Source organism: Aquarana catesbeiana, linkage group LG01, assembly GCF_042186555.1.
Source record: "Aquarana catesbeiana isolate 2022-GZ linkage group LG01, ASM4218655v1, whole genome shotgun sequence".
Classification (NCBI taxonomy): Eukaryota; Metazoa; Chordata; class Amphibia; order Anura; family Ranidae; genus Aquarana; species Aquarana catesbeiana.
In genome coordinates, this window is record NC_133324.1 from 824727317 (window position 1) to 824754365 (window position 27049).

A 27049-nucleotide genomic window follows, 5' to 3' on the forward strand; every position below is an offset into this window, starting at 1 on the left:
GTGGTTCAGGAAAATAGATACACAGATGCGGGATCTCATTTGGAAAAGGAAGGGTGCTAGAATCAGTTTAAATACCCTACAATATTGTAAAGACAGGAGGTATAGCGGTACCACACCCCAAACTATATTATTTGGCCTCTCAAATGCAGCAGCTAATGGGGTGGGGGGATGATGATATCTCAGAGGATCCCATAGTACGTTTAGTGGTCCGTACAAACCCGGACTTGAGGGCCAGTTCCCATTTTGAAATGGACCTCCCCGGCTTACCCCCGAATTCACCTACGGCGGGTCTTCTTAAAAAAGTGAGGGGCGCAGTTCGAGAGGCACTGAAGGTTGTGGGCCCATTGGAATGCACCCCCTTATGGGATAACCCAACATACCCAGATCTTAATAAATTAGAGGGATTTACCCTGTGGAAGCATAAGGGAATTTGGTTTTTCTCACAGCTATATGTGGGAAATGTATTAAAATCTTTTGCGTGATTATGTTCGGAATTTGCAATCCCCAATAGATGCTTTTTTCAATATCTACAACTCCGACATGCCCTACAGGCCCAGGGTCAGGTAACCCCCACATGTCAGTAACGTCATCCCCACTTCTGAGGGAACTGTTGCATGCGAATGTTAGAAAAGGACTGATATCTACAATATACTCAGTGTTGCTTTCCTCCAATCAGGACCATACCTCCTTAAAATGCAGAGCTAAATGGGTCATAGATATTGGAGATATCGATGATGATCAATGGGATATGGCACTGGAATCAATCCCTAATATGTCCATTTCAGCTTTTAATAGGTTGTCGCAGCTGTTTATTCTGCATAGAACCTATTGGACGCCAACTAAACTGTTTGCTTGGGGCCTGAGAGATTCACCCCTGTGCCCAAAATGTAAAATACATCAGGGTGACCTCATACATATGCTCTGGCGGTGCCCAAAGCTTAATAGATACTGGAATGAGGTCACACAGATTGTATCCCGGTTGGCGCAGGTGTCAGTGCCCTCCACTCCTCTGGTGTGCTTACTAGGCGCGATTGATGAGGAGATGTACCAGAGGGGAATGTACATTATGCTTACCAGGCTATTGTATCTGGCTAGAAAACATATTGCTCGACACTGGATGGCGCACACTGTACCAACGGGGAAGCAATGGATTGCATATGTAAACTCACTCCTGATCAGGGAACATTTAGCATACCGTCATAGAAATGCTGGCAATAAATTTGAAAAGGTATGGGAGCCCTGGTTGTCTGACCCAGCTCTTGCCCCCCCACAGCTTGTGATGGATAGACTGTTAAGAATTTAGTATGAAGAATGTGCAGCAGATGGAGGGGGAGGGGAGAAGGGAAGAGGGGAAGGGACAACACCCTACAGTTTTACGTTAGGTACGTTAAACACCTGTTATGTATTATTTAATACAGGGGATGTGAAAAAAAAAAAAAAATAGATTATAAAACTTTGGAGTTATACTTTAATAAAAAGATAACAATTACCTTGTGCAAGGTGATCGGTGATTCCTGTCGTGGAGGATTCACTCATGGAAGCACTAAATGGAACATCTGCAGCACTGGGGTTAAGCTTACTGGAAGGAGGCTCAGGTACAGGGGGTGAGGATGGTGAGGTTGCAATATTATCATAGGAATAACCAGCATTCCGTTCTGGGCTGGGCATATTTCTGAAAGCATTAAAATGACACAAAACATAAGATCAAAATGTAAAACACTATAAAGACTAGGCTGCTATTTTGGGCACCAAACATTTTACTATACAGATTAGACCTCCTACATGTTATAATAAAGTAAACCTGTCACATACCCGGGAAACCCATTGTAAACATAAGATTAGAAAAAAGGATAGCATAATCGTACAGTACAGGAAAGATTTTCATAGACCCTGGATTATAGGCTCGTACCTTCAGGTGACTGGACACTGGCAAAGCGTTTGAGGACACAACCTTCCATAACCCTACCCCACTTCATGAGTCCTCAGTTTGTTGTCATCCCTAGCCCTAACTAGGAAGTTATTTTATTTAAACAGAGATGTTTATTTTTTATTCTTTAATTAAGTCTTCAACCATCTCCATCATGGTCTTCTTATTACAAAAAATCAGTGCGGGAGAAAACACCTGGAACCCATGCTGTGGGCAAGGCCTGTAATGTTGCTTTGGGCACTGGATTCTGCATGGATGCATACCTTGGCGCTTACTGCAATGCGTGTAGTCAGCCACGGGCTGCTATACAGGTCCAGGGTCGTGGTCCTTCTCTATGGAACCCAGACCCTGAATGTCCCTTTGGGGGTGTGCCCATCATGACAGGTAAAGCCTGGACTCTTTATACAGTCCAGTATCATGGAAAAGCAAGACAGGGTCAACCTGCATCTCTGACTGTAACTGTAAAAACTGGGGCTATGTTTGGAGTGTACTCACTTTACAGTGTAAACTTTTCTTGTGTAAGTGTAAGTCTTAGTCTCAGGTGGATGAGCAAGAGTGACACACCACAGGTTGCATACTTTAGCACTACTTCAGCCTAGAACGTTTAGAACGCACTCTAGTGCTTCCTCCAGCCCCATAACCACAAGGACTTCGCTAAAAGACACTCTACACCTGCGTTGCTGCGTAATCCTTCCAGACATACACTATATTGTCAAAAGTATTGGGGCACCTGCCTTTACACGCACATGAACTTTAATGGCGTCTTAGTCCATAGGGTTCAAAATTGAGTTTTCCCACCCTGTGCTGCTATAACAGCTTTAACTCTTCTGAAAAGGATGTCCACAAGGTTTAGGCGCGTGTCTATGGGAAGGTTTGACCATTCTTCCAGAAGCGCATTTGTGAGGTCAGGCACCGCAGAGGACAAGACAGCCTGGTTCGCAGTCTCCGCTCCAATTCATCCCAAAGGTGTTCTAACATGTTGAGGTCAGGACTCTGTGCAGGCCAGTCGAGTTCCTCCACACCAAACTCGCTCATCCATGTCTTTATGGACTTTGCGGCTCAAAGCCTGGACAGTTGAAGCTGCCTGTAAAAAGCACCTCACACACGTCCCTTCAAAGCAGATATCTTTTTGGGGAAGTACTTGACTAGTCACATGAGGAGAAATTTTACTTCCATAGCAGAAGATTCCAAAAACCCACTCCTCAGAAGTGTAATTGCGCTACTCAGGCCTCAACTTTAAAGCCCACGTTCAGCCCTTCCATTCAGTGCAAAACTTGGGCCACAAAGTCCACCAAGTCTTCCCCAAAGCCCTATTCCTTATGAAGGGGTGCCCTCACTCCTAAGAGTGGGTGGGAGATCCATTACAGTTAGCCCCTCTTGGGTCAGATGCTCCAGACCTGTGGGGTTCAATCCGTGGGTTTCAAAGGGGTTCAAAATAGAGTTCAAAACTCTACTCCCACACCACTTTCTTCTATCAAATCAACCAAAACCTGCCTAAGGACAGTCACATTTGTAGAATGCCCTGAATTATCTCTTGCCCCAGTAGTAGTTGTGCCAGAAATCCCTCAAGACAGGTTCAAAGGTTTCTGTTGACGGTACCACAGCCCAATTGGGGCATTTCTATTCTGAATTTAAAATCCTCAATACTTTCAAATTACAAAATTTTGCATGGAATCTGCAAGACTGGTTATTGCCTCTCTAGGACAAGAGGAATACCGGGCATCTGTAGACATCCAAATGCCTATTTAACCACCTCATCAGCGTTCATTACACTTTGCAGTAGGAGGCAGATCACTTCCAGTTTGTGGCACTGCCTTTTGGCCTATCCTCTGCTCCCAGAGTATTTCCAAAGGTCCCATTACCTCTTCTTGCCCTTCTAAGAATTCAGGTCATCCAGGTCAGTTATCTAAACAATCATCTCCTAAACTCATCTTCCTTTCAGCTGTCTGCAAATTTCCACAGGACAATTCAGCCACTCCAAGCTCTCATTTGGATGATGAGTTTTCAAAAATCCGCCCTCCAACATTCTCTTGGATCTGGTCCTGGACACATCCTAAATAAACCCTAGTACACACCGTCCTAATGTCGGGCAACATAGGTCGGATCAATAAAAACCGGCTGACTATCAGCCCGTCTGTATGACAGCTGGTCTGACAGAAACCAGCCATTCAATATGTGACTGATTACATTATGTAATCAGTCAATTGCACACAACGTTCACAAAGAATTTTATTGGCCTAAGATCTAATTTACAGTGGGGTAGACAGGTGGAATTAAAAATAGAAGGTTAAGCTGTGTTTGGAACTGCAGTCTGCTCATATAATTTAATAAAAACATCTTTGCGTTTTTGCAGCTTCCCTCCAACCACTTTGCATATTATTTTATATATACTGGGATTTTCTACTTGCCAAACATGCTGCAGAAATCTCCCCTCCACCAAGTCCGGCTGCAGCCATTTTAACTGTGGGCAGCTGAAGCTGCTGCCTGTTCCAGTTCCTGGATTTATACAAACACACAGAGGCACACCTCCAGCTCTCATTGGCCCTCTTATAACTCATCCCCCCTCCCTTCCTGGCAAACTCTCATAAGAGTGAGAGAGAGAGAGCTGTGCATGATGTCATAAGCCTAGGCTAAGGACCAGACAAGAAACAGGAAGTGGGCTGTATAAGGTATTTACTGTCAGAAAAAAAAAGTTTTACTATCAAAAGTTGAAACAACAAGGGCAGAAGATTTAATAGATGGAAAGTTGAAAAGAATTACTGAAGTTCGGCTTTAAAGCCGAACTTCAACCAAAATCTCCCCCCCCCCCCCATGTCCTTGTTGCTGATCTCCTACTTTCACCAACTTTGCCATCCATGTTCCTCTGAGCTCTGTAGTTCCTCTGTAATTTGCTGCTGAACTTGCTGAAAAACCGCTATTGCCAGCTGACTTCCTGTTTGTAAGACCGCTGGCTGCTATCCCTCTCCTAAGCTCAGCCAGCAGTCTGACACGCCCCCTTGTAGTCCTCTGTAAAGCCGAGCAGGAAGGAAGCAGACATGTTGTGGGCGGATGGGGTCTCCCAGTCAAGCGGCACTGGTGGTCCCATGCTGGTCCCCGACAAGCGGCACTGGTGGTCCCCGACAAGCGGCACTGGTGGTCCCTGACAAGCGGCACTGGTGGTCCCCGACAAGCGGCACTGGTGGTCCCCGACAAGCGGCACTGGTGGTCCCCGACAAGCGGCACTGGTGGTCCCCGACAAGCGGCACTGGTTTGCATATATAAGGCTGTAACCTATCATACTGTGTGTTATGTATGGCTTGCTGCAGAATGAGGGGTGTGGTTTATGTTGAAGTGGGTGAGTTCACATTTACATGTACAATCCTAGTGTACCTCCCATATTCACTCCAAGGATAGAGATAGAGATGATAGAGATGATACAGATCATAGAGATAGAGATGATAGAGGGGATATTTCACAAATGTAATAACTGTTTAGTGTGTGTGTGTACTAATGGGGGATTTTTTGAAATCCCGGAATTCTGCTTTAAGCTACAAAAGGCAATTGGACAGGGATGACGTTGTAGCAGAAGTTATCAGCGGTGGTACTGACCGATGGTCCTGCATCAAGTGAATAGGGCCCCGCTGCTGCAATTGCCTGCAACTACTGCAGCACAGTGGTGTGGACTTTACAATGTTAAAACAGGCTGTGAAGAGGTGACTTATCTACCAGTCGCCTGTCAAACATCCTCTGCTTTTCAGGTGTTAAAACAAGTGTAAACAAGCCCTTGCCGAGTTATTCTGTGCTGGTCTAGTAACTGCATAGCAAAGTATTTCCCGAGACTCTCCGGGTGTCCCACCAGCAGTTCTTGTTGTGCACATATCCACACAGGATGCTGAGAAACCAGTTCCTTCGTGTGTAGGGGTATGTGAGGTTACAAGGCAGGCCCAGTTTGGGAGACCTGATAAGAGGCTTTGAAAGCTCAGAATTAGCCCAAAACTGACCGAACTCTTGCTGCGCCAGCTTTCATTTTGGTGAAGTGGCACATACTAATAATGACATGCAATAACCAAGGTTTTTTTTTTTTTACAGTATGTACAAACCAACATTTCCTTTCTCCCATGATGTGAGCTATAAACTCACGCAGTGTACAGATGATCTTACCTTGCTTTAGCGTTCTTTTCTTGACGAAGCTTTTCACCCAGGGGGGAATTCTGCAGTTTCATTAATTTTTCTTTACAGACATTAATGTATGATACTTTTCCTGCCATGTACCCCATAAATCCGGCAACTTTAAAGCAAACAAAAAATAGCCATAAAGAAAGTGCAAACACCTGTATACAAAAAAAAAAAAAAATCCAAGTAAAGGGTTAAACTTGGCCCTCCTGTGAAACTGGCTGTGCTGTATTTCTCTCATTTGTAGGGATGACTTAAAGTGTAAAGCAACCATAAGAGTCTCCCTGCAAGTGAACCACACATTCTGCAATCTGACTGTATAATATCCTATAAATTAACTAAGAACTATGTAATAAAAGTGCTTATCTGATCGGATGCAAATTCATTTGTAGAGGTAAAATACAAGTATGAATTTCCAAACACCCAACAGGTCCATTTAAAGCCTTCTGTCCATAGGGATGAATGGACTTTCCAATCAGAAAAACAGGCGGACCTGATCAGGAAAGGAAGGCATTTAATTCAACATGGCAGGCGGTGTTCAGGGGGTTAGGCATTTAAATAAATGAACGTGTCCTTTAGAGCTGCACGATTCTGGGCAAAATGAGAATTCATTTTTTTGCTTAGCATAAAGATCATGATTCTCGTGGTGCAACATCATCTTTCACATCATACAAAAAAATTGGGCTAACTTTACGGTTTAGTTTTTTAATTAATTCATTAAAGTACGTTTTTTCCCCAAAACAAATTGCGTTTAAAAGACCACTGCGCAAATACAGTGTGACATAAAATATTGCGACAACCGGCATGTTATTCTCCAGGATCTGTGATTATATACAGTGTGGACAAAAAGTATTCAGACCCCCTTAAATTTTTCACTCTTTGTTATATTGCAGCCATTTGCTAAAATCATTTAAGTTCATTTTTTTTCCTCATTAATGTACACACAGCACCCCATATTGACAGAAAACACAGAATTGTTGACGTTTTTGCAGATTTATTAAAAAAGAAAAACTGAAATATCACATGGTCCTAAGTATATCAGATCCTGGAGAATAAAATGGTGGAGATGATATATTTTCGCTCCCTCTCATTATATATATATATATATATATATATATATATATATATATATATATATATATATATATATATATATATAAATAAGAGAGAGAGAAAATATAGTAGATCCTCATATCAAACACACAGTTTTTATAGATCTAATTGTGATTGCAAAAAGATTGCACTGCAAGTAAAATCTAATGAAGCTCTTGTAGAACGAGAAATTGTAGGAGCAAAAGATCTGCTAATGAATAAATCACTGCTTCAGAGGGACTTGTAGTTATCAATTGAACACAAGTGCAGTAATTACTGCACTTGTAGTCCAATGACAATACCTCAGTAAAGACATGGAACTGGAAGAGTCAGCGGGAGCCTGTACATTGCATCTGCAACTACTGATTGTGGTTGCAATGCTTTTCCGGCTCAAATACTCAAAAGAAAAAATAAATGCACATTTCATTTTCTGAAAATGTGAGTGCATTTTTTTTTTGCAAAAAGTGGACTTTAATACACCTTGGAAAACCTAAGGCTTGGTTCACACTTCTGTGTGTTGCAGCGATTCCCACACCCGCAATGAAAACGCACTGCTCTGTGGAAATCCGCAGGGCTGCCATTCATTCTGAACGGCACCCCCTTCGCATGAAAATCACAGTGCATGTACAGGAACCACAGGGAAATCGCCTGAGGCCACGTTTTTGTGGAAATGCTGCCGTGCTCACGCAAACGCGGCCCGCAAAAACGCATAGGTGTGAACCTAGTGTAAAGGAGCAACACAAAAGGAAAAGGTGAAAAGAGAGCCTCACCTGCAGTAATTACTAGGGACAGTGCAGCTTATAGAGAAGGGAACTTTATTACACAAAAATATAAAAATGGTAATACAAAAAAACACCGGATAAAAATATTTTATACTATCCCAAAGTTCCATAAATCTCTTATTGATCCACCAAGGAGACCAATTGTGTCAGCCATCAAGGGCCCTGTAGAAAAGGGTAGGCAAATATGTGGATGAGTTTATTAAAACACTGGTTGTCACACTTCCATCATACGTCCAAGACACCTGTGATGTGCTTATGAGACTACAGAGCCTTGAGGTTCCCCCTGGGGCCCTCCTGGTGGGGATCGACGCGGAATCCTTTTTACTGGACCCCACAGGCAGTCTCTCACTTCCTAGAATTTAAATATCCTGAATTCGGAGCTCAAAATGAGTTAATCATTGAGCTCCTGGAGTTTGCTTTGGATAAGAATTTTCAATTTCTCAGTGGCTACTACCAGCAGACCAGGGGCACAGCTATGGGGGCCCGCTGAGCCCCGGCGTACGCATGCCTACACCTGGGCCTATGGGAGACTGAGAATGGTGTATGACTCGCCGATGTACCTCGGCCATGCGTCCGCCTGGCTGAGGTAGTTGACGATGTCCTGATGCTCTGGAAAGGGGATGAGGAGCAGCTTGATGAATTAAATCCATACCCTGAACAGAAATGATAGGAATATAAAACTAACGTACACAGCGGATCCGGACACTATCCCTTTCTTGGATCTACAAATATACATAACAGGGGGAAAAATCAAATACCTGTACATACAGGAAACCTACTGCAGCAAATACTTTGCTGCAGGCTTCAAGCCACCATCCAGCACCCTTATTCAAGGGGATCCCAGTGGGTCAGTTCCTGCAAATTCGCAGGAACTACTCACGGGATCAGGACTTCAAGGTGGAGATGACCGATATGTTTCTGAGATTCAACGACCAGAGTTACCCCCATCGAGCCCTCAAGAAAGCAAGTAGGCAGTGCCGTACCCCTAAGGATAATCACGGCCTATGGGGCGCAATGGAAACAGGTCAGTAATGTTCTCAGCAAACATTGGAACATTCTGACTAAATCCCCAATGCTGGCAGGGATTGTTGGCCCACGCCCACAACTGGTGGCACGTAGAGCTTGCAATCTCCAGGATGTCTTCGTTCACTCTGAGTACAAGCGAGAAACAACCAGTAACTGGCTAACAGATTTACTTCCCTTAAGGGAATGTATGCCTGTGGCCACTGCCCGCACATGCTCAGGGGAATCTGCGAGTACCACGGCATTCATATTAACTAAGGGACGCTGAAACTGCTACGGGACCGGACCACATCAAACTGCACCTGCCGCTGACCTAGTGCCTGGCCGGCAACATGGCCACATCCCTGATCCAAATCCAACGGCTGTGCAGGCCAGAAAGCTACAGCCAGTATCCACGCAAGTCCACACTGCTTCCAGGCTGGGTGAGCAGACCTGTTGGTCCATGCACTATACTCCTATGCTGTGCCTTTTTGTACTGCAGCGAACACTGGTCACATTGAGAACAACATCCCATGCTATACGCTGTACTGATATCCTAATCACGGTTATAGTGTTAATTATATATGACCTTACTGCATCACTACTTCCCAGCTTCACCCTCCTGTGGAAAAACTTTGGACTTGGGATACATACTCGCACTACATACAGCGCGTTAGTGCCTGGAGTTGCTATCCACGGTGGTTATATATAAAACATGCTTCCCCCACCTCTCCTGCTGCATCTGCAGAGCCCCGATTTTTGCTCAACCATCCCGTACACTGTGGGAATATTCTTTATCTATGGTGTTTTAACAGTGATTTCACTTCACCATAGTGTCAGGTGCTTTATTACCCCATGGATTTTATGTTGACATATGTGTGTGTGGATTTTTATGACGCAGCTGCATCTTGATCAGACAAAGCTGCCTATTTTAATTAATATTTTACTGAGGTGTTGGTGATGGAATTTTTATCCAGTGTTTTTGTATTACCATTTGATATTTTTGTGTAATAAAGTTCCCTTATCTATAAACTGCATGGTCCCTAGTAATTACTGCAGGTAAGGCTCTCTTTTCACCTTTTCCTTTGGTATGCCTGGCTGATTACTAGGATCACACCTTATTGAGGTGAAACAGCTATTTGAGGGACGCTGTGTTTTCTCTCATACAGAGCCTTCCCAGCCCATACACCCCAGTGAGCTACTGACTATCCCCTGGTTTTCTTTCCCTAAAGAAGCAACAAATCGCACAATAAAATAAATCTATTCCTCTAAGGAAATTTACACCCCATAATGGCTGTATGATTATGGACAATAGTGTCTCCCCTTTAATTTCTTACTGCAGCCTTAAAGCGGTAGTAAACCGCAAAAAAAAAAAAAAATTAAAAAAAAAATGCACCACATGCTAGCACATTATGACACACTTATCTGCACACAGAGCCCTCCAGCCCAGTGCTGTCACAAATCCCCTGGTGCTTCCGTCCTCTTTCCGGGTTCGCTGGCTGCAGCTGTTTGATCGGCCATCGTCACTCCCGAACATGCGCACAGGAGACCCGGCCGCAGCACATCGCTCTGCATTCAACGGCATACTGTGTGCTCTAAATGCAGTGCGTCACTGCGGATGCATGGGTGATGTCACTTGCTAGTGCCGATGTGAAAAACCTCCTAAACAGTGCACATTTATGAGATTGTCACAGTGCCTGATTGTAAACTTACCTGGAGGTACAAGTGAAGAGAAGGGATTTTACTACTGGTTTAAAGTGAATATATATTCACCTCCACTCCAGTTCTGTGCTTTTCTGCGGCTCCCTTACTGGCCCGCTGACATTCAGACAGTCTTGTTCCGGGTAACGATTTTTGGCTGTTTTAATTGGCCGGGCAGATGTCGAATTTGCACACTGAGCTGCACAGGTGTAGTTTAGTATACAGAGCAGTCAGGCAGGTAAAAAGCTTTAATGCAGGAGACATAGCATGCATCTTCTGCACTAAAAATCCTGCAATTTCACATTTTTTAAAAATACAATTCCACTTTAAATAAATATACAAATGGATATGAAAGTACTGCAAATATCGCAACCCATTACAGCCAAACAGAAATTAGGTCATATCAAAAGTATGTGGAGCACTTTTACTTACTAAAGGCCAACCCAAATCGATAAAGGGAATTCATGAAGAAATAAAGGCAACAGATATCACTGTAAAACAGATGCACAGAGCTTTAAGAATGACTTACATGCAATTTTAGGAAATGCACCAAATCTTGCAGATGTTGTAAGGATTCCTAAAAAAGAAAAATTTAGAGAAAAATAGAGTTAGGTACCTGGTAACTCAATTCACCGGAAGGTTCCAGGACAGTATATGAGATAGAGACTTGGCCCACCTAAAACAGGAAACATGATATTCATAACTATAAAAGACCAGCACCAACTAATAACCTCATTAAAAGGCAAGAACCAAAGGGTAACAAACCACAATGCAAAAGCAAACCAACTAACTACCAAGAAAGTAAGAATGTTGCTGTCCTGAAAGATTCCTGGAGTTACCGGGTAACCAACCGACTTCGGTTTCCCCAATCATATTCCGGGACAGCATTATAAGAGGACAAACAAAAATACCTGGGGGGAAGTTGATGGCAGCGTGCAGAACCTTCCTGCTAAAGGCTTGGTCCTCGATGGATAGAAGGTTGATCCAGTAATGCTAAAAGAAGGTCTGGAAGCTCATCCAGGTGCCTGCTTTACAAATCTGTTCTGGAAAAGAATCTGCTTCTTCAGCCCATGAGAAGGCCAAACCCCTGGTCGAGTAAGCTTTAATGCACTTTGGAAGGTTTAACATGATTGCACAGGACTTTTTTTTTTTCTTTTTAATAAACATGTCATGTTTACCTGCTCTGTGCAATGGTTTTGCATAGAGCTGCCCCAAACTTCTTCTTTTGGGATCCCCTGCCTGCGCTCTTGGCTCCTCCCTCATAGCAAGCCACTTGCTATGGAGGCAATCAGGTGGGCATGATCCCCAGCTGGGCTCTGTGTGTCGAGAGAGATCGAGATCGAGAGCTCTTGGGCTCAGGCTCAGCGCTGGATCACGATCGGGCTCAGGTAAGTATTGGGGATTGGGGGGGGGGGGGGGGCATGGCTTGGGAGGTGGAGATAAACACAGGATCCAAGAAGAGGAGGATCGGGGCTGCTCGGTACAAAACCATTGTACAGAGCAAGTATGATATGTTTGTTATTTTATTTATTTTTTTAAACTTGCCTTTAAAAGCAGAGTTGCACCCAAAAATGGAACGTGCGCTTTTCGGATCCCCCCCCCCCTCGAGTGTCACATTTGGCACCTTTCGGGGGGGGTTTGGGTGTAGCTGTCTAATACAGGTATTTGCTCCCACTTCCAGCGAAAGATCGCCGCAGTATCCGCAGCGATCTACGTCATGTCCGGCCCCTCCTCCCCGCTGTCTTCTGGGAGACACACAGGTTCCAGAAGACAGCAGGGACCACTCAGAACGAGCAGCGCGACTCGCACATGCACAGTAGGGAACCAGGCTGTGAAGCCGCAAGGCTTCACTTCCTGATTTCCTTACTGAAGATGCCGACACCTGCACCCGGGACAGGTCGGTTTCGGGTGAGGACATAGCGGGTGCCCTGGACAGGTAAGTGTCCTTATTTTAAAAGTCAGCAGCTGCAGTATTTGTAGCTGCTGACTTTTAATTTTTTTTTTTTTTTCCAGCGGAACTCTGCTTTAATATCACTTTAAATGCTTGATCCCAAAAGGGATAAAAAAAAAAGAAAAAACACAACTGTTCATGTAATGGTCTAAAAGATTCAGTCCAACACAACCCTACCCAGACAGTGCTGCTGTCAAAGGGTCTTTTCATTACTCCACCATAGATAGAGGAGCCCCCCTAGCATAGGAAATGTGTTACTGCCCAGATAACTAGAGGGGAAAAAAAACAACTAAAAAACAGAAAACTAATGTAGCCACCACAGCTAAGGAGTGATAGAATGCAATAAATAAAATGTTTGTTTTCTGGTTGTGAAATACTTTTGTGCCACATTATGCATCCAGCACGTTATCCTAGAACCAAAATAACAAATTGAGAAAAAAAAAAAAAAAAAGTCAGTACCTTTGGAAAGGAGGACTTGTGTGGTAACCATGCCAAGTGTTGAGAAGGGAACAGCTAAAAAAAAAAAGAGAAAAAAATAAAATAAATTGGGATGTCAAAGCCAATGCAAAAGATGACTTCCTTTCCTGTAACAAATATCAATATCCATGAAGAGAAGTATGGTCAAAGCTTTTCTGGCCATACTTCTTTTGTAGGTCACAGAAGTGCACTTACTTTTGCTCTCCTGTGACCCAAAGTTAGCATATAGCAAGCTTTTGCTTGCTGTCAGCTGACGTGGTAAAGCCACTCCAGGCTCCGGGAGGATCCCAACAATATTGTCAGGATCCACCCAGCTGCCTAAATGACAGCTGGCTCTGGCTTTCAGCGCACTGCTGAAAACCTTAGCGAGCTGAACCCTCCCCCTCTCCAGCCTGGCGCTCCAGTAAGCGCTGGTGGGGCAGAGCCGAGACTGAAAGTCACTTCTTTTCTGTTCCGAACAGACTGAGAACTGAGTGATCCACAGTCATGTGATTTCTCAATTCTTGGTCTTAGAGCTGGAAGGGGAAAACTGCAACATCATAGCAATGTTGCAGCATAGTACTAAGGTTTATCTTTTTATAAATCCCAAAAGTCTCCTTAAAAAGTGTCAGTAAACCCCACAAAAAACAATATCTCCTCAATAAGGGCTTGTTTATGCATGTGCCTTGCTGCCCCTTTGAAAAGCAATCCGCAGTGGATCACTTTTTAGAATAAGCTCTAAGCATGCATAACATCTGTGCCTTTTCTTTTTTTAAATACATATATAAGAAAATGGCTGTTGACCCCACCAGTGACTGCTTCTTGCTTGTTAGCAGTGACAACAATCTATGTGCTCAGCTCCTATCTGTAGCGTTTCCACCACTTGTGCGGACGCTCTGGGTGTCTACAGCTTACTGTGCTCTCTGATCCAAACAGCCTGGGGTGGTGGTCAGGACCTTTGCTGTGAATTATAGTGTCAGGAGGAGAACCTGTCCAATACACCCCCATCAGGCAGTGCTGCTGGTGACACAGGCAGCTGGAAGTCTAACAGGCCTGGTAAGTGTGTCTGAATGACAGAGGCCCCCCCTTCCATGGCCCAGCCCTAAACATCAAACAGCAGAGAGAAGAGGTGATCAAGTGATCATGTGACCGTACATAAAAGTCCTAATTAAAAAGGTAATAGCAGAGGATTAAAACAATGAAAATGAGGCAAAATCCTTAGTGATGGTGTCAGGTGTGTTTTTAATGCTTTTGCTTCAATTAAGGGCTAGGTAATAGTAGTCCAATCAGTTGATAAGCATTACTAGTGTGTCACTTTAAAATCCTAAAATATAACCTGACATAAACATGGGCAATTCAAGATAAGCATGAACTAACATCCCCCTGAAGAGTGCACTATGGTGCTAGGATTCCCTTCCTCAGAAGCTAAAGTCTCACCTACTTATAGGAACCACATTATTGTAGAGCTCCCAAGCCACTCCGTTGGCTTCCCTTACAAGATTCACCGTTATCCCCGATCCTGGGACACCCCCAATTCCCACCAGGACTCCCGCCTACGGAATTCAAAACTCTGCAGAACTCGAACTCTGAAAACGCCTCTAAATTCGTGGTTGCTGGGCGATGGCCCTCCATGCTGGAGTTAATGAATACTTCAGGCCCATTTCAACTACTATTTCAACTACCTTTGAGGAATATTGCTCTGGTACCGATCCTCTACCCCTGGTCCTCTCCAAAACATATCCACTTCTAAACACACCCTCAGAACAACCATATTTACCCTGTCTAGTAAGATGGGAGACAGATCTACACCGCACTTTCACGTCATCATAAAAACAAAATAGTATCAGATTTTCCCTCAAATCATCGGTATGCACCAAAATACAAGAGACTAATTTCAAAATACTAACTAGGTGGTACCTCACGCCCAGTAGACTTCATACAATCTTCCCTGACACATCAGACCATTGTTAGCGATGCTGAGGGGAAAAAGGGACAATCTTACACATCTTTTGGTCCTGTCCTAAACTGACAGATTTCTGGACAGCTGTCCACACCGTTACTCAGAAATTCACAGAACGCAAGATACCTACCGACCCAGCATTCTTTCTGCTACATGCATCAATTATCCCTGCTAAAGCCTATAAAAAGTCCATTATACAACATTTACTAAACGCTGCTAAATCCTGCATCCCTCTTCTCTGGAAACAATGTCCACCGACCACAGCGACTTGGCTGGGGAAGGTGGAGGATATCAATAGGATGGAAGATCTGATTCTTACAGTGCAAAATAAACACGAGACATATACAAAGACCTGGATTCTCTGGAACATGTTCACACTCTCAGATAGACCTGAGCCATCGTCGTCTCATCCTGTCCCCTACTTCCCTTTCACCCCCCTTCTCTGGCAAATTTTTACCTTACTCTACTTTTTCTTCATTGTTGTTCTTTGTATTTAAGGAAAAGTGGAAACGAAGATTGGGCAACCCTGTCTCCCTATTTAGTACCATATACTAGTCACTGTTATTGTGAGAGACCCTAATGGACAAATCTTCCATGATGTTTCTCAATTTACATTGTAATCATTTATTGTACATCCCGATTTATTATGATATGTGATTATAAGTTCAATTGATTGTATGTTATTCCTGTATCATCCGGGTTCTGTCCTTTTTTTTAGAGAAAAAAAGGAAAGAAAAAGAAAAAGGAAAAAGGAAAAAGGAAAAAGGAAAAAGGAAAAAGGAAAAAGGAAAAAAAGGAAAAAGGAAAAAAAGGAAAAAGGAAAAAAAGGAAAAAGGAAAAAAAGGAAAAAGGAAAAAAAGGAAAAAGGAAAAAGGAAAAAGGGAAAGGGAAAGGAAAAGAAAGAACCCCATGAATTAAATACCTACACTTACAAAAATAAAATTGTAGTGTACAAAAAATTGTCTTTTAAAATCAGGTTATATGATCCTGCTACTCTGCTTTCTATTTCAGCAGATGCAACCTGGGAGGAGGGATGACTATAAATAGGGGGATTGCTGCAGAGGACTGGACTAAAATATGAAAAACTTTTTTTTGTTAGAAATATAAAATATGGATTATTTCCTATGAATGGTATGTAGTCTTTTATGCAGTCAGCAGGTGGCTCTATACTCCTTTTCACATTTGCTTTACCTCCACCTACTAGGAATTGGAAAAAAAAAAAAAAAAAAAAAAAAAAAAAAAAAGAAGCCCATTTATAGTGATAGTCCAAGATGTAAATTTATAGATAATACAGTACTTGTATACGCTTCTATACAATACAGGAAATTTGTGATAAAAGATTAGCCGTGTTAAATGTAGTACTTACATCTGTACCAAAAGCTCTCAGAACGACACTGCTTTATGGCTTGGATCTCTTGTTCATTGAGGACATAGGGATTCTGGGAAACAAACTTTCTTGTCACTAACATATCTGTTAAACATACAGTTATCTCTTCACTAAACTTTGGGGGTAACATGCAAAGAATGTAAGCATTAAGTCACACTCACAGATATGCCAAATTCATTCAGGAAAAAACAAACAAACATTCTCTGAAGTGAAAAATAAGTAAATCAGGAAATCTGTTAACCTGCTATGACCAAGCTCTTCACTTGTTCACTTGTGGCAAACAAATTTGTTTGACTAATTTCGACAAATTTGTTAATTTGGAAATATCTGAAATGAACAAAACCCAGTTTAAACAAATTTTTCAGAATATTCGTAAATTTGAAAATCCCAAATTTCAAAAATCTGAAATAATAACCAACTAATAATAACTCAAAGCGGAACTCCAGACATTTTTTTTCAACTTTCCATCTATTAAATCTTCTGCCCTTGTTGTTTAACCGCTTCAGCGCCAGAAGATTTTACCCCCTTCCTGACCAGAGCACTTTTTGCGATTCGGCACCGCGTCGCTTTAACTGACAATTGCACGGTCGTGTGACGTTACACCCAAACAAAAGTTACGTCCTTTCTTCCCACAAATAGAGCTTTCTTTTGGTGGTATTTTTTTGGTAAAAAAAAAAAAAAAAAAAAAAAAAAAGAGAGAGAGCAACAATTTTGAAAAAAAAAAAAAAAAAAAAACAATATTTTTTACTTTTTGCTATAATAAATATCCCCCAAAAATATATAAAAAAAAACTATTTTTTCCTCAGTTTAGGCCGATATGTATATGTATATATATACATATTTTAAGAAAAACAAAACAAAATTGCAATAAGCGTATATTGATTGTTTTGCGCAAAAGTTATAGCGTCTACAAAATAGGGGATAGTTTTATGGCATTTTTATTATTATTATTTTATTTTTTTTACTAGTAATGGCGGCGATCTGCGACTTTTATCGGGACTGCGACATTATGGCGGATGCGTCGGACAATTTTGACACATTTTTGGGACCATTGGCATTTTTTACAGCGATCAGTGCTATAAAAATGCATTAATTACTGTAAAAATGTCACTGGCAGTGAATGGGTTAACCACTAGGGGGCGATCAAGGGGTTAATGTGTTCCCTAGTGTGTGTTCTAACTGAAGGGGGGAGGGAACCGTGTAGGAGGAAGAGATAGATCGCTGTTCATACTCTGTATGAACAGACGATCTGTCACTTCTCCCCTCAGAGAACCGGAAACTGTGTGTTTACACACACAGATCCCGGTTCTCCGTGTGCCCTGAGCAATCGCGGGAGCCCGACGGTGATCGTAACCGCCGGGCACTCGCGCCCCTAGTGGCCACAGGGCGAAGCGACATTACATAACGTCGTTTCGCCCAGCTGTGCCATTCTGCCACAATACAACTGCGGCGGCTGGTCGGCAAGTGGTTAACTTTGGATAGTAAAACATTTTTTTTCTGCCAGTAAATACCTTATACAGCCCACTTCCTGTTTCTTGTCTGGTAAAAAGCCTAGGATTTTGACCTCATGCACAGCTCTCTCTCTCACTCTCCTGAGAGTTTGCCAGGAATGGAGGGGGGGTGACGAGTCAAAGGGCCAATGAGAGCTGCAAGGCTACAGAGCTGGGAGGTGTGTCTGTGTAAGTCCAGGAAGTGAACAGGCAGCAGCTTCAGCTGCCCACAGTTAAAATGCTGCAGCCAGACTCAGTAAAGGGAGATTTCTGCAGCATATTTGGCAAGTAGAGAATCACAGTATATATAAAATAATATGCAAAGTGATTGGAGGGAAGCTTCAGAATGGCAAAGATGTTTTTATTATAAATTATATGAGCAGACTGCAGTTCCTCTTTAACTAATAAATTATAGGTATTTGAATTTACTTTCAAGTTTGGCTGTTACTGAACGTAACGAATATGAACTTATCCGAAGTTGCGAATTATCCGAAATAACGCCATATCTAAACAAACAGAACATAACAAATTAATAACAATAATAAAAACATTTTATTATTTATTATTAATTTGTTCCGTTTCATTTGTTTAGATGCGCCATTCGTTATTTCGGATAGTAATTTCAGATAAATTTGTATTCGTTACGTTCACTAACAGCCAAATTTGAAAGGTAATTCCAATACCTATAATTTAATATAGTTAGTTATTCTTTAGAATTTTTTTGTTATTTTTGGATTTTCAAATTTACGAACTGCGATCATAACGAATGACCCGAAAAATTGACAAATATTTCGGCAGTGCACGTCTACTTATATATTACCTCACTACTCTACAAACTCAATTCCACAAACGTTGGGACGTGGTGTAAAAACTACATACAAATAGAATGCAATGATGTGCAAATCTAAAACCCATATTTTATTCACAATAGAAAGTGGAAAACATATCAAATGTTTAAACTGAGAAAAATGTACCATTTTAAGAAAAAAATAATAAGGCAATTTTGAAATTGATGGCAGCAACATGTCTCAAAAAAGTTGGGACAGGGCAAGAAAAAGCAGGCAAAGTAAGTGGTAATAACAAGAAAGAGCTGGAAAAACATTTTGCAACTAATTGGTATAAAAAGGGCATCTTAGAGAGTCAGAATCTCTCAGAAGTAAAGATGGGCAGAGCTTCATTAATCAGTGAAAAGCTGCATCTAAAAATTGTGAAACAGTTTCAGAATAATGTTCCTTAAAGCAGTAGTAAACCGCACCTATTTTTTCTTTTTTCTCTTTTAAACCCTGCAAGGTAAAGGCATACATAATGTGCTAGTATGCATCGTATACTAGCACATAATGAAATAATTTACCATAGAACGAAGCCTTCCAGCAGTGCACTGTCACTGGCACCGCTGACAGGCGCTGCCATCTATACCCAGTCCTCCTTCCGGGGTTGCATCCTCCGGCCGTCTGATTGGCCATGTGGGAGTCATGGACCGCGGCGCAGAGCTATGAACGGATGGCACGGGTATACCGTTCCTTTAGAGCGCATGCGCCAGTCACGTCACCGGCTATATGCAGTGTGAATATCTCCTAAATCCTACAGGTTTAGGAGATATTTACTGTACCTACAGGTAAGCCTTATTATAGGCTTACCTGTAGGTACAAGTAAAAAAAAAAAAAAAAAAAAAAAAAAAGAGTTTACATTTACTTAAATGTAAAATTGCAGAGACGTTAAATATACAGTGGATATAAAAAGTCTGCATACCCCTGTTAAAATGTCAGGTTTCTGTGATGTAAAAATATGAGACAAAGATAAATCATTTCAGAATTTTTTCCACTTTTAATGTGACCTATAAACTGTACAACTCAGTTGAGCAACAAACTGAAAACTTTTAGGTGGAAGTAAAAATAATAATATGGTTGCATAAGTGTGCAAACCCTTAAACCAATACTTTGTTGAAGCACCTTTTGATTACAGCACTCAGTCTTTTGGGGTATTTAGTCTATCAGCATGGCACATCTTGACTTGGCAGTATTTGCCCACTCTTCTTTGCAAAAAACACTCCAAATCTGTCAGATTGCGAAGGCTTCTCCTGTACACAGCCCTCTTCACAGATGAACTCGCACAATTTCATACCCACTGTCAGTATGAACCAGAGCTTAATGTGACCTATAAACTGTACAACTCAATTGAAAAACAAACTGAAATCTTTCAGGGGGAGGAAGTAAAATAAAAAATAAAATGTGGTTGCATAAGTGTGCACACCCTCTTATAACTGGGGCTGTAGCTGTGTTCAGAATTAAGCAATCACATTCAAACTCATGTTAAATAGGAGTCCGTACACACCTGCAATTTAAAGTGCTTCTGATTAACCCCAAATAAAGTTCAGCTGTTCTAGTAGGTCTTTCTTGACATTTTCTTAGTCGCATCTAGGGCTGGGAGATTTTCTTAAAAAAAAAAAAAAAATCTTCGATTCTCTTAAAAAAAAACTCGATTCACGATTCGAATCGAGTTTTTTTTTTTTTTTTTGGAAACCGCGCCGGTCCCGAGGCGCTGCGGGCATGAGCTTTTAGGCGAGGCCGCGGCTTCGGCCTAGTCCGCCGCGTCCGGCCGTAGCCGCGGTGAAAAAAAAAATCTAAAGAAATCGATTTGCTTAAATTTTGAATCGATTTGACCTCTTAACTCGATTCAAGATTTAAATCGATTTTTTTCCCAGCCCTAGTCGCTTCCTACAGCAAAAGCCATGGTCTGCAAAGAGCATCAGAGGGATCTCATTGTTAAAAAGGGATCAGTCAGGAGAAGGGTACAAAAGAACTTCCAAGGCATTATATATACCATGGAACATAGTGAAGACAGTCATCATGTCATCATCAAGTAGAGAAAATATGACACAACAGTGACGTTACCAAGAAGTGGACATCCCACCAAAATTGATGAAAAAGACAAGAAGAAAACTGGTCAGGGAGGCTGCCAAGAGGCCTACAGCAACATTAAATCTGCAGGAATATCTGGCAAGTACTGGCTGTGTGGTACATGTGACAACAATCTCCCACATTCCTCATATGTCTGGGCTATGGGGTAAAGTGGCAAGACAGAAGCCTTTTCTTGCGAAGAAAAACATCCAAGCCTGGCTAAATTTAGCAAAAACACATATAAAGTCTCCCAAAAGCATGTGGGGAAAATGTGTTACAGTCCGATGAAACCAAGGTTGAACTTTTTGGCCATCATTCCAAAAGATAGGTTTGGTGCAAAAACAACACTGCACATCACCAAAAGAACACCATACCCACAGTGAAGCATGGTGGTGGCAGCATCATGCTTTGGGACTATTTTTCTTCAGCTGAAACAAGGGCCTTAGTCCAGGTAGAGGGAATTATGGACAGTTCCAAATACCAGCCAATATTGGCACAAAACCTTCAGGCTTCTGCTAGAAAGTTGAACATGAAGAGGAACTTCATCTTTTAGCATGACAATAATGACCCAAAGCATACATCCAAATCAACAAAGGAATGGCTTTACCTGAAGAAGATTAAAGTTTTGGAATGGCCCAGCCAGAGCCCAGACCTGAATCCAATGGAAAATCTGTGGGGTGATCTGAGGAGGGTTGTGCACAGGAGATGCCCTCGTAATTGACAGATTTGGTATGTTTTTTGCAAAAAAGAGTGGGCAAATATTGCCAAGTCAAGATGTGCCATGCTGATAGAATCCTACCCAAAAAGACTGTTGTAATAAAATCAAAAGGTGCTTCAACAAAGTATTAGTTTAAGGGTGTGCACACTTATGAAACCATATTATTTTAGGTTTTTAATTTTTACTTCCCTCCACCTAAAAGATTTCAGCTTGTTGTTCAACTGAATTGTACATTAAAGGTGGAAAACGTTCTGAAATGATTTATCTTTGTCTCATGTTTTTACATCACAAAAACCTGACATTTTACCAGGTGTGTGTGGACTTTTTATATCCACTGTATCATCATCTATAGTACATATTATCATCAAAAGATTCAGAGAATTTGGCGAAATCTCTGTGTGCAAGGGACAAGGCCGAAACGCAATATTGGATGTCCATGAATTTCCGGCCCACAGACGGCAGTGCACTGAAAACTAGGGATGCACCGATACCATTTTTTTTTTTTTTTTTTTTTAACGAGTACCAATACTTTTTTGTTTTAGTACTCGCTGATACCAATTACCAATGCCTATCGCAACTGTTTTGTTTTCACTTCAGCTGTCAGCAATGGTACAAAGCATTGAAAAGTAATTTACAAATTAAATAAAAATAGATTTTTGTTTTTAATTTTGTGCTTTTTCAATATGAAATGTGTAGATATATGTTAATATATATGTGCAAAAATATTCCCTAACAAAGCAAACAAAAAAAAAAAGTTTTAATTGTTTATCGTTTATAAAATAGACGTGAACAAAAAAAGGAAAAAAAAGCAGGAAAATAATAATTAAATGGAGGAGAGTAGAGAGTTAATTAAGGGTTAATAAGGGGTTAAACAGAGGAACATTTGTTCATCCCTTTGATCTGCAGATGAAGAAACAGAAATATACAAAAACAAACAATGTTTCTTTTTATTTTAGTGTTTCAGTGGCTGAGCAATGACTTCTTTTACACTTCAGCTGTCAACAGGGGAGACCCACTGACAGCTCAAAGAACCGAGCCTGAAAGTATTGGTTTCAGGCATCGGTGCATTTGCACGAGTACCGATATTTGTGCAAATACTCTGTATTGATACCGATACTAGCATCGGTGCAACCCTATTGAAAACAGGCATGATTCTGTGATGGATCAATGTCTGAGCTCAGGAATACTTCCAAAAATCACTGTAAACACAGTTCCCTACCATCCAAAAATGCAAGTTAAAGCTCCATCATGCAAAGAAGCCATATCTGAACATGATCCAGAAACACCGCCATCTTCTCTGAACCAAATCTCATTTAAATTGATCTGTTGCAAAGTAGAAAACTGTTCTGTCAGACGAAAGAAAATTTGACATTCTTTTTGGCAATCATGGGCACCGCATCCTCCGGACTAAAGAGGAGAGGGATCTTCTGACTTTTTATCAGCTCTCAGTTCAAAAGCCTGCATCTCTGATGGTATGGGGGGTGCATTAGTATATATGGAATGGGCAGCATGCACCTCTGGAGAGGCACCATTAATGCTGAAAGATATATCAATAATTTAGAGCAGCATATGCTCCCATCCAGACAATGTCTTTTCAGGGAACGCTTTGCATATTTCAGCAGGACAATGCTAAACCACATACAGTCCTGCATCTATGACAACAGCATGGCTTTGTGGTAGAGGAGTCTGGGTGCTTATCTGGCCTTCCTGCAGTCTAAACCTTTCACCAATTGAAATTATTTGGTGCATCCTGAAACGTAAAATATGATAAAGAAGATCCAGGAGTGTTGAGCAGTTAGAATCCTATATTAGGCAAGAATAGGACAACATTCCTTTGCCAAAACTCCAGCAACTGGTCTCAGTTCTCAGACATTTGCAGGGTATTGTTAAAAGAGGGGTTGCTACACCGCAGTAAACATGGCCCTCTCCCAAATCTTTTGGAATTGGGGTTGTACTTTGCCAGCTTTTTGTTGCCCTGTCCCAACTTTTTTGAGACGTGTAGCTGCCATCATTTCAAGATTGCCTTATTTTTTTCTTAAAATGGTACATTTTCCCAGTTTAAACATTTATGTTTTCTATTTCCTACTGTAAATAAAATATGGGTTTATGAGATTTGCAAATCATTGCATTCTGTTTTTAGATTTTACACAAAGTCCCAACTTTTTTGAAATTGGGCTGTACTTCTCTAAAATCTAAAAAAGGGGGATAACTGTGCATGTTATCCACTGTCCCCTCCATTCCCTGTAATGGAAACATGGTCTTATCAAGCTGGAGACTTTCCTTTGAAGTGAATGGCAGTTACAGCACACAGGTGCAGATCAAGCACTGTAGATTTAAAGAGTTCACATTTTCAGGTGCTGGACTTACCTGTATGGGTGCAGAGATGTCAGTGCACACACAGCTGGTGCAGCAGGTTGGGTATTTTAAATTCTCCCACTTCTCTGTGCAGTGCTTCCAGGATGGGTCAGAATGATGCTCTCTGTCAGTGCTGACCAATTAGAATTTCTCTGATCTGTCCTGGAAGTGTTGCACAGAGGAGAGAGAAGAGTAGGGATTTCAAATCCTGAACCACTGCACCAGCTGCGTTGGCACTGACAGCTCATCACCCATGGAGGCAAGTACAGTGGGGATCAGGGGGTGGTGAAGGTGTATGGTGATGGTTTACCCCTTTATTTTTTTTTCTGAAAAGGTGAACAAACCCTTTAAATCTACAGAGCTGTGCCTGCACCTGTGCCAGGGCTGGTAGTACAAGAAAAACCTTTTATATGTCTAGGAGAGCCAAGGATGACAGAAAAAGATTTGCAAGTAAAGCCAAGTAAGGGGGAAGTGTAAAGCCTTGATAAGTAAACATGTACTCAGATAAGCGTGCAAAATTAAGAAACATATAGCAACCAATGAGATCTTAAAGTAGAACTATAGGCAAGTATCTTTTCTCATTTTGGATAGAGGAAGGGAGGGTTATAACCCCTGAAGGATTTTTTTTCCGCCACCGCCGTCCCATTGCAGAAATTCCCCTTCACTTCTTGTCCAATAGCCAAACAGGAAGTGAGGGGAAATCTCTGTAAATTAAGGGAATTCCTTGGGGACCTCAGGTCACCAGAACTAGTGTCCTTATTGGAAGATTTTCCCTCTATTACTTCTCCGGGGACAACCCAAAATTTGGGATTTTCTTTTACTTTCAATGATAATGGTGAACAGGGCAAATAGAGAGGGTGAATCTCCTTAAATGATTGCAAAGTCTATTTTTTTATTTATTTTGTTAAATAACAAACATGTTATACTTTCCTGCTCTATGCAGTGGATTTACACAGAGCACCCCCTATCCTGCTCTTCTCTGGTGCCTCTTCTGTGCCCCCACAGAAAGCAGCTTGCTATGGGGGCACCCGAGTCACAGCTCCCTGTGTCCATTCAGACATAGAGCAACGACCCGGCCCCGTCCCCTCTCTGTCCTGATTGGCTAAATGATTTTGATTGACAGCAGCGGGAGCCAATCACGCAACACTGCTGTCGCAGTCAGTGAGGATGGGAGTCCCGGGCAGCTTAGACACTCCTGCAACATCGCTGGATAAAGATGGGCTCAGGCAAGTATTAGGGGGACTGAAGGGGGCTGCTGCACACAGAAGGCTTTTTTATCTTAATGCATAAAATGCAATTAAAAAAAAAAAAAAAAACTTCTTTACAATTGCTTTAATGGGGGCACAGACAGCAATAAAAACCTAATAGGTGTTCTACTCTATCTCCACTCTGTCCAAAACTAAAGTTTACTTCAAATGTTTGTAGTGAGATGAAGTTATATGAAATTTGGCCACAATTAACTGCATTATCTCAAAGAAGTAGTATCTCCAGTAGTTTAAATAATGAATCTCCCAGAGGACCCAGTGCACATGCCACTCATATCTGTCCAGTGGTTTTGAAATAAAGTTATGTTTACTTATGCTGAAGCCCAAATTATGAGTGTTCCCATGGGGGGGGGGGGGGGGGGGGGAGTATGGCCAGCACTGATGACACCTCACCCTCAATTCTTTCTGCAGCTCTTTGGTCTCTTGTAAAGCCCTGTGCCTCGTCTGCTGCCTGTATAATACTGAATAGAAAAAGCTACTGATCCCATATTGGACCCCAATCCCAGATCCAAACCCGTCCGCTTTTCAGACAAGGATACATTTGTAACTGTCAGCTTCTGTGAAAGACAGCACTGAAGAGCAGTCCTGAACACCAGCCATCTACTACAAGAGTCTTTAGTGGAGTCTCCAGTGTAGTAGATGGCTGTGTGTTGTTGTTGGCTTGTGTCTTTGTGAATGATCAGGGCTGCCCTCCAGTGCTGTCATTCACAGCAACACAAGCTGACAGGTACAGGTGTACTCTCCCCTGAAAAGCAGGTGATGGACCGGCTTGGCTCTGGGATGGGGCTCAGGTGTGTGACCAGTAGGTTTTTTCTGTTCTGTGTAATAAAGGCAGCAGAGGAGGCACAGGACAGGGCTTCATAATAGTCAGAGCCCCCCTGCCCCCTACACTCTGCAGGGTCTCCTTCATCCTGCCTGGCTGGATAGGTAGGACAAGCTGTCCAATTACACTGCTCATGTTTAGAGTGGGATCATGAGCACTGGGATCCCTGGAGGACTCAACAAGACTTCTACATTTCTGCCATTACTTCTTCTTTAAAAGATCAAACTTCATCTTTCCGGAGACTGTCCTTCAGGATGGAGGCACTGGGTCCTAAATGGAGGAACCAAAAGCAATCTCTCAGACCAATACAGATACAATACAGATACACTTGGTCATCTTGGATCCACTGCAGACAATCATTTGGGGAGCCAAGATTGGAAGGATCTGCCCACTGCACCACACTCCCCTCTACCTGATCGCTGCAACTCCTCATATACTCTTCCCGTGCTGTACATGGAATGTGTGTGAGGGGAGGAGGTGTGCAGCACAGCGTGTATGATATGAGTGGAGGAGTGATGATGGGGAATGAAGTGATCAGCGTGGATGTATACCATGTGGGTGCACTGTGCCCGGAGGTGTCCCTTCCCTGTGTCTGCATTCCCCCATCTACCTGCCCGTCAGGTTGGCTGTATTCTTCCTGCGGGGCGCTCATCTTTCCGACACAACAACCATCTGACAGCAATGACCTCTCTTCTTCTAGGGATGTGTACACCCGGCGCACCGGAAATCCGGTGTTCACCCGGAAAGAGTTCCCCGGACAACCACCCCCTGTATCAATGTAGGGCAGGCTGTACTGGTGTGTTTAGTGCTATATGTGTGTCACTGAATCCTAATACAGCTCCTCCACATGTACAGTGTGTAATATAATGGCCTTTCCTGTTATGGCTCCTCCATATGTACAGAGTTATATAGTGCTTTCCTTTTGTGGCTCTTCCATATATACAGTGTGTTGTATAAGGGGCCCCTTGCTGTTATGGCTCCTCTATATGTACAATATGTTATATAAGGGCTCCTTCCTGTCATGGTTTCTCTATATGTACAGTATGTTCTATAAGGGTCCCTTCCTGTCATGGTTCCTCTATATGTACAGT

At 42.2% G+C, this 27049-nt stretch overlaps 1 protein-coding gene across 3 annotated transcripts in view; it reads right to left on the bottom strand.

Annotated features, from left to right (window-relative positions):
• The window catches only part of OCIAD1 (OCIA domain containing 1), a 38155-nt gene extending 11437 nt beyond the window's left edge, over window positions 1–26718 (bottom strand). Inside the window, exons 1-6 of one of the 3 annotated variants that reach the window (XM_073608463.1) lie at window positions 26569–26718; window positions 16390–16462; window positions 13067–13120; window positions 11186–11233; window positions 6068–6194; window positions 1491–1672 (exon numbers count right to left, since the gene is read on the bottom strand). In XM_073608463.1, coding sequence (XP_073464564.1) covers window positions 1491–1672; window positions 6068–6194; window positions 11186–11233; window positions 13067–13120; window positions 16390–16462; window positions 26569–26610 — 526 coding nt within the window. In that variant the 5' untranslated portion in view covers window positions 26611–26718. Of the gene's footprint in view, window positions 1–1490; window positions 1673–6067; window positions 6238–11185; window positions 11234–13066; window positions 13121–16389; window positions 16463–26568 lie in introns of all 3 variants that reach the window. The other 2 variants (XM_073608464.1, XM_073608465.1) reach the window with 2 other exon arrangements.
• Between the last annotated feature and the right edge of the window lie 331 nt (window positions 26719–27049).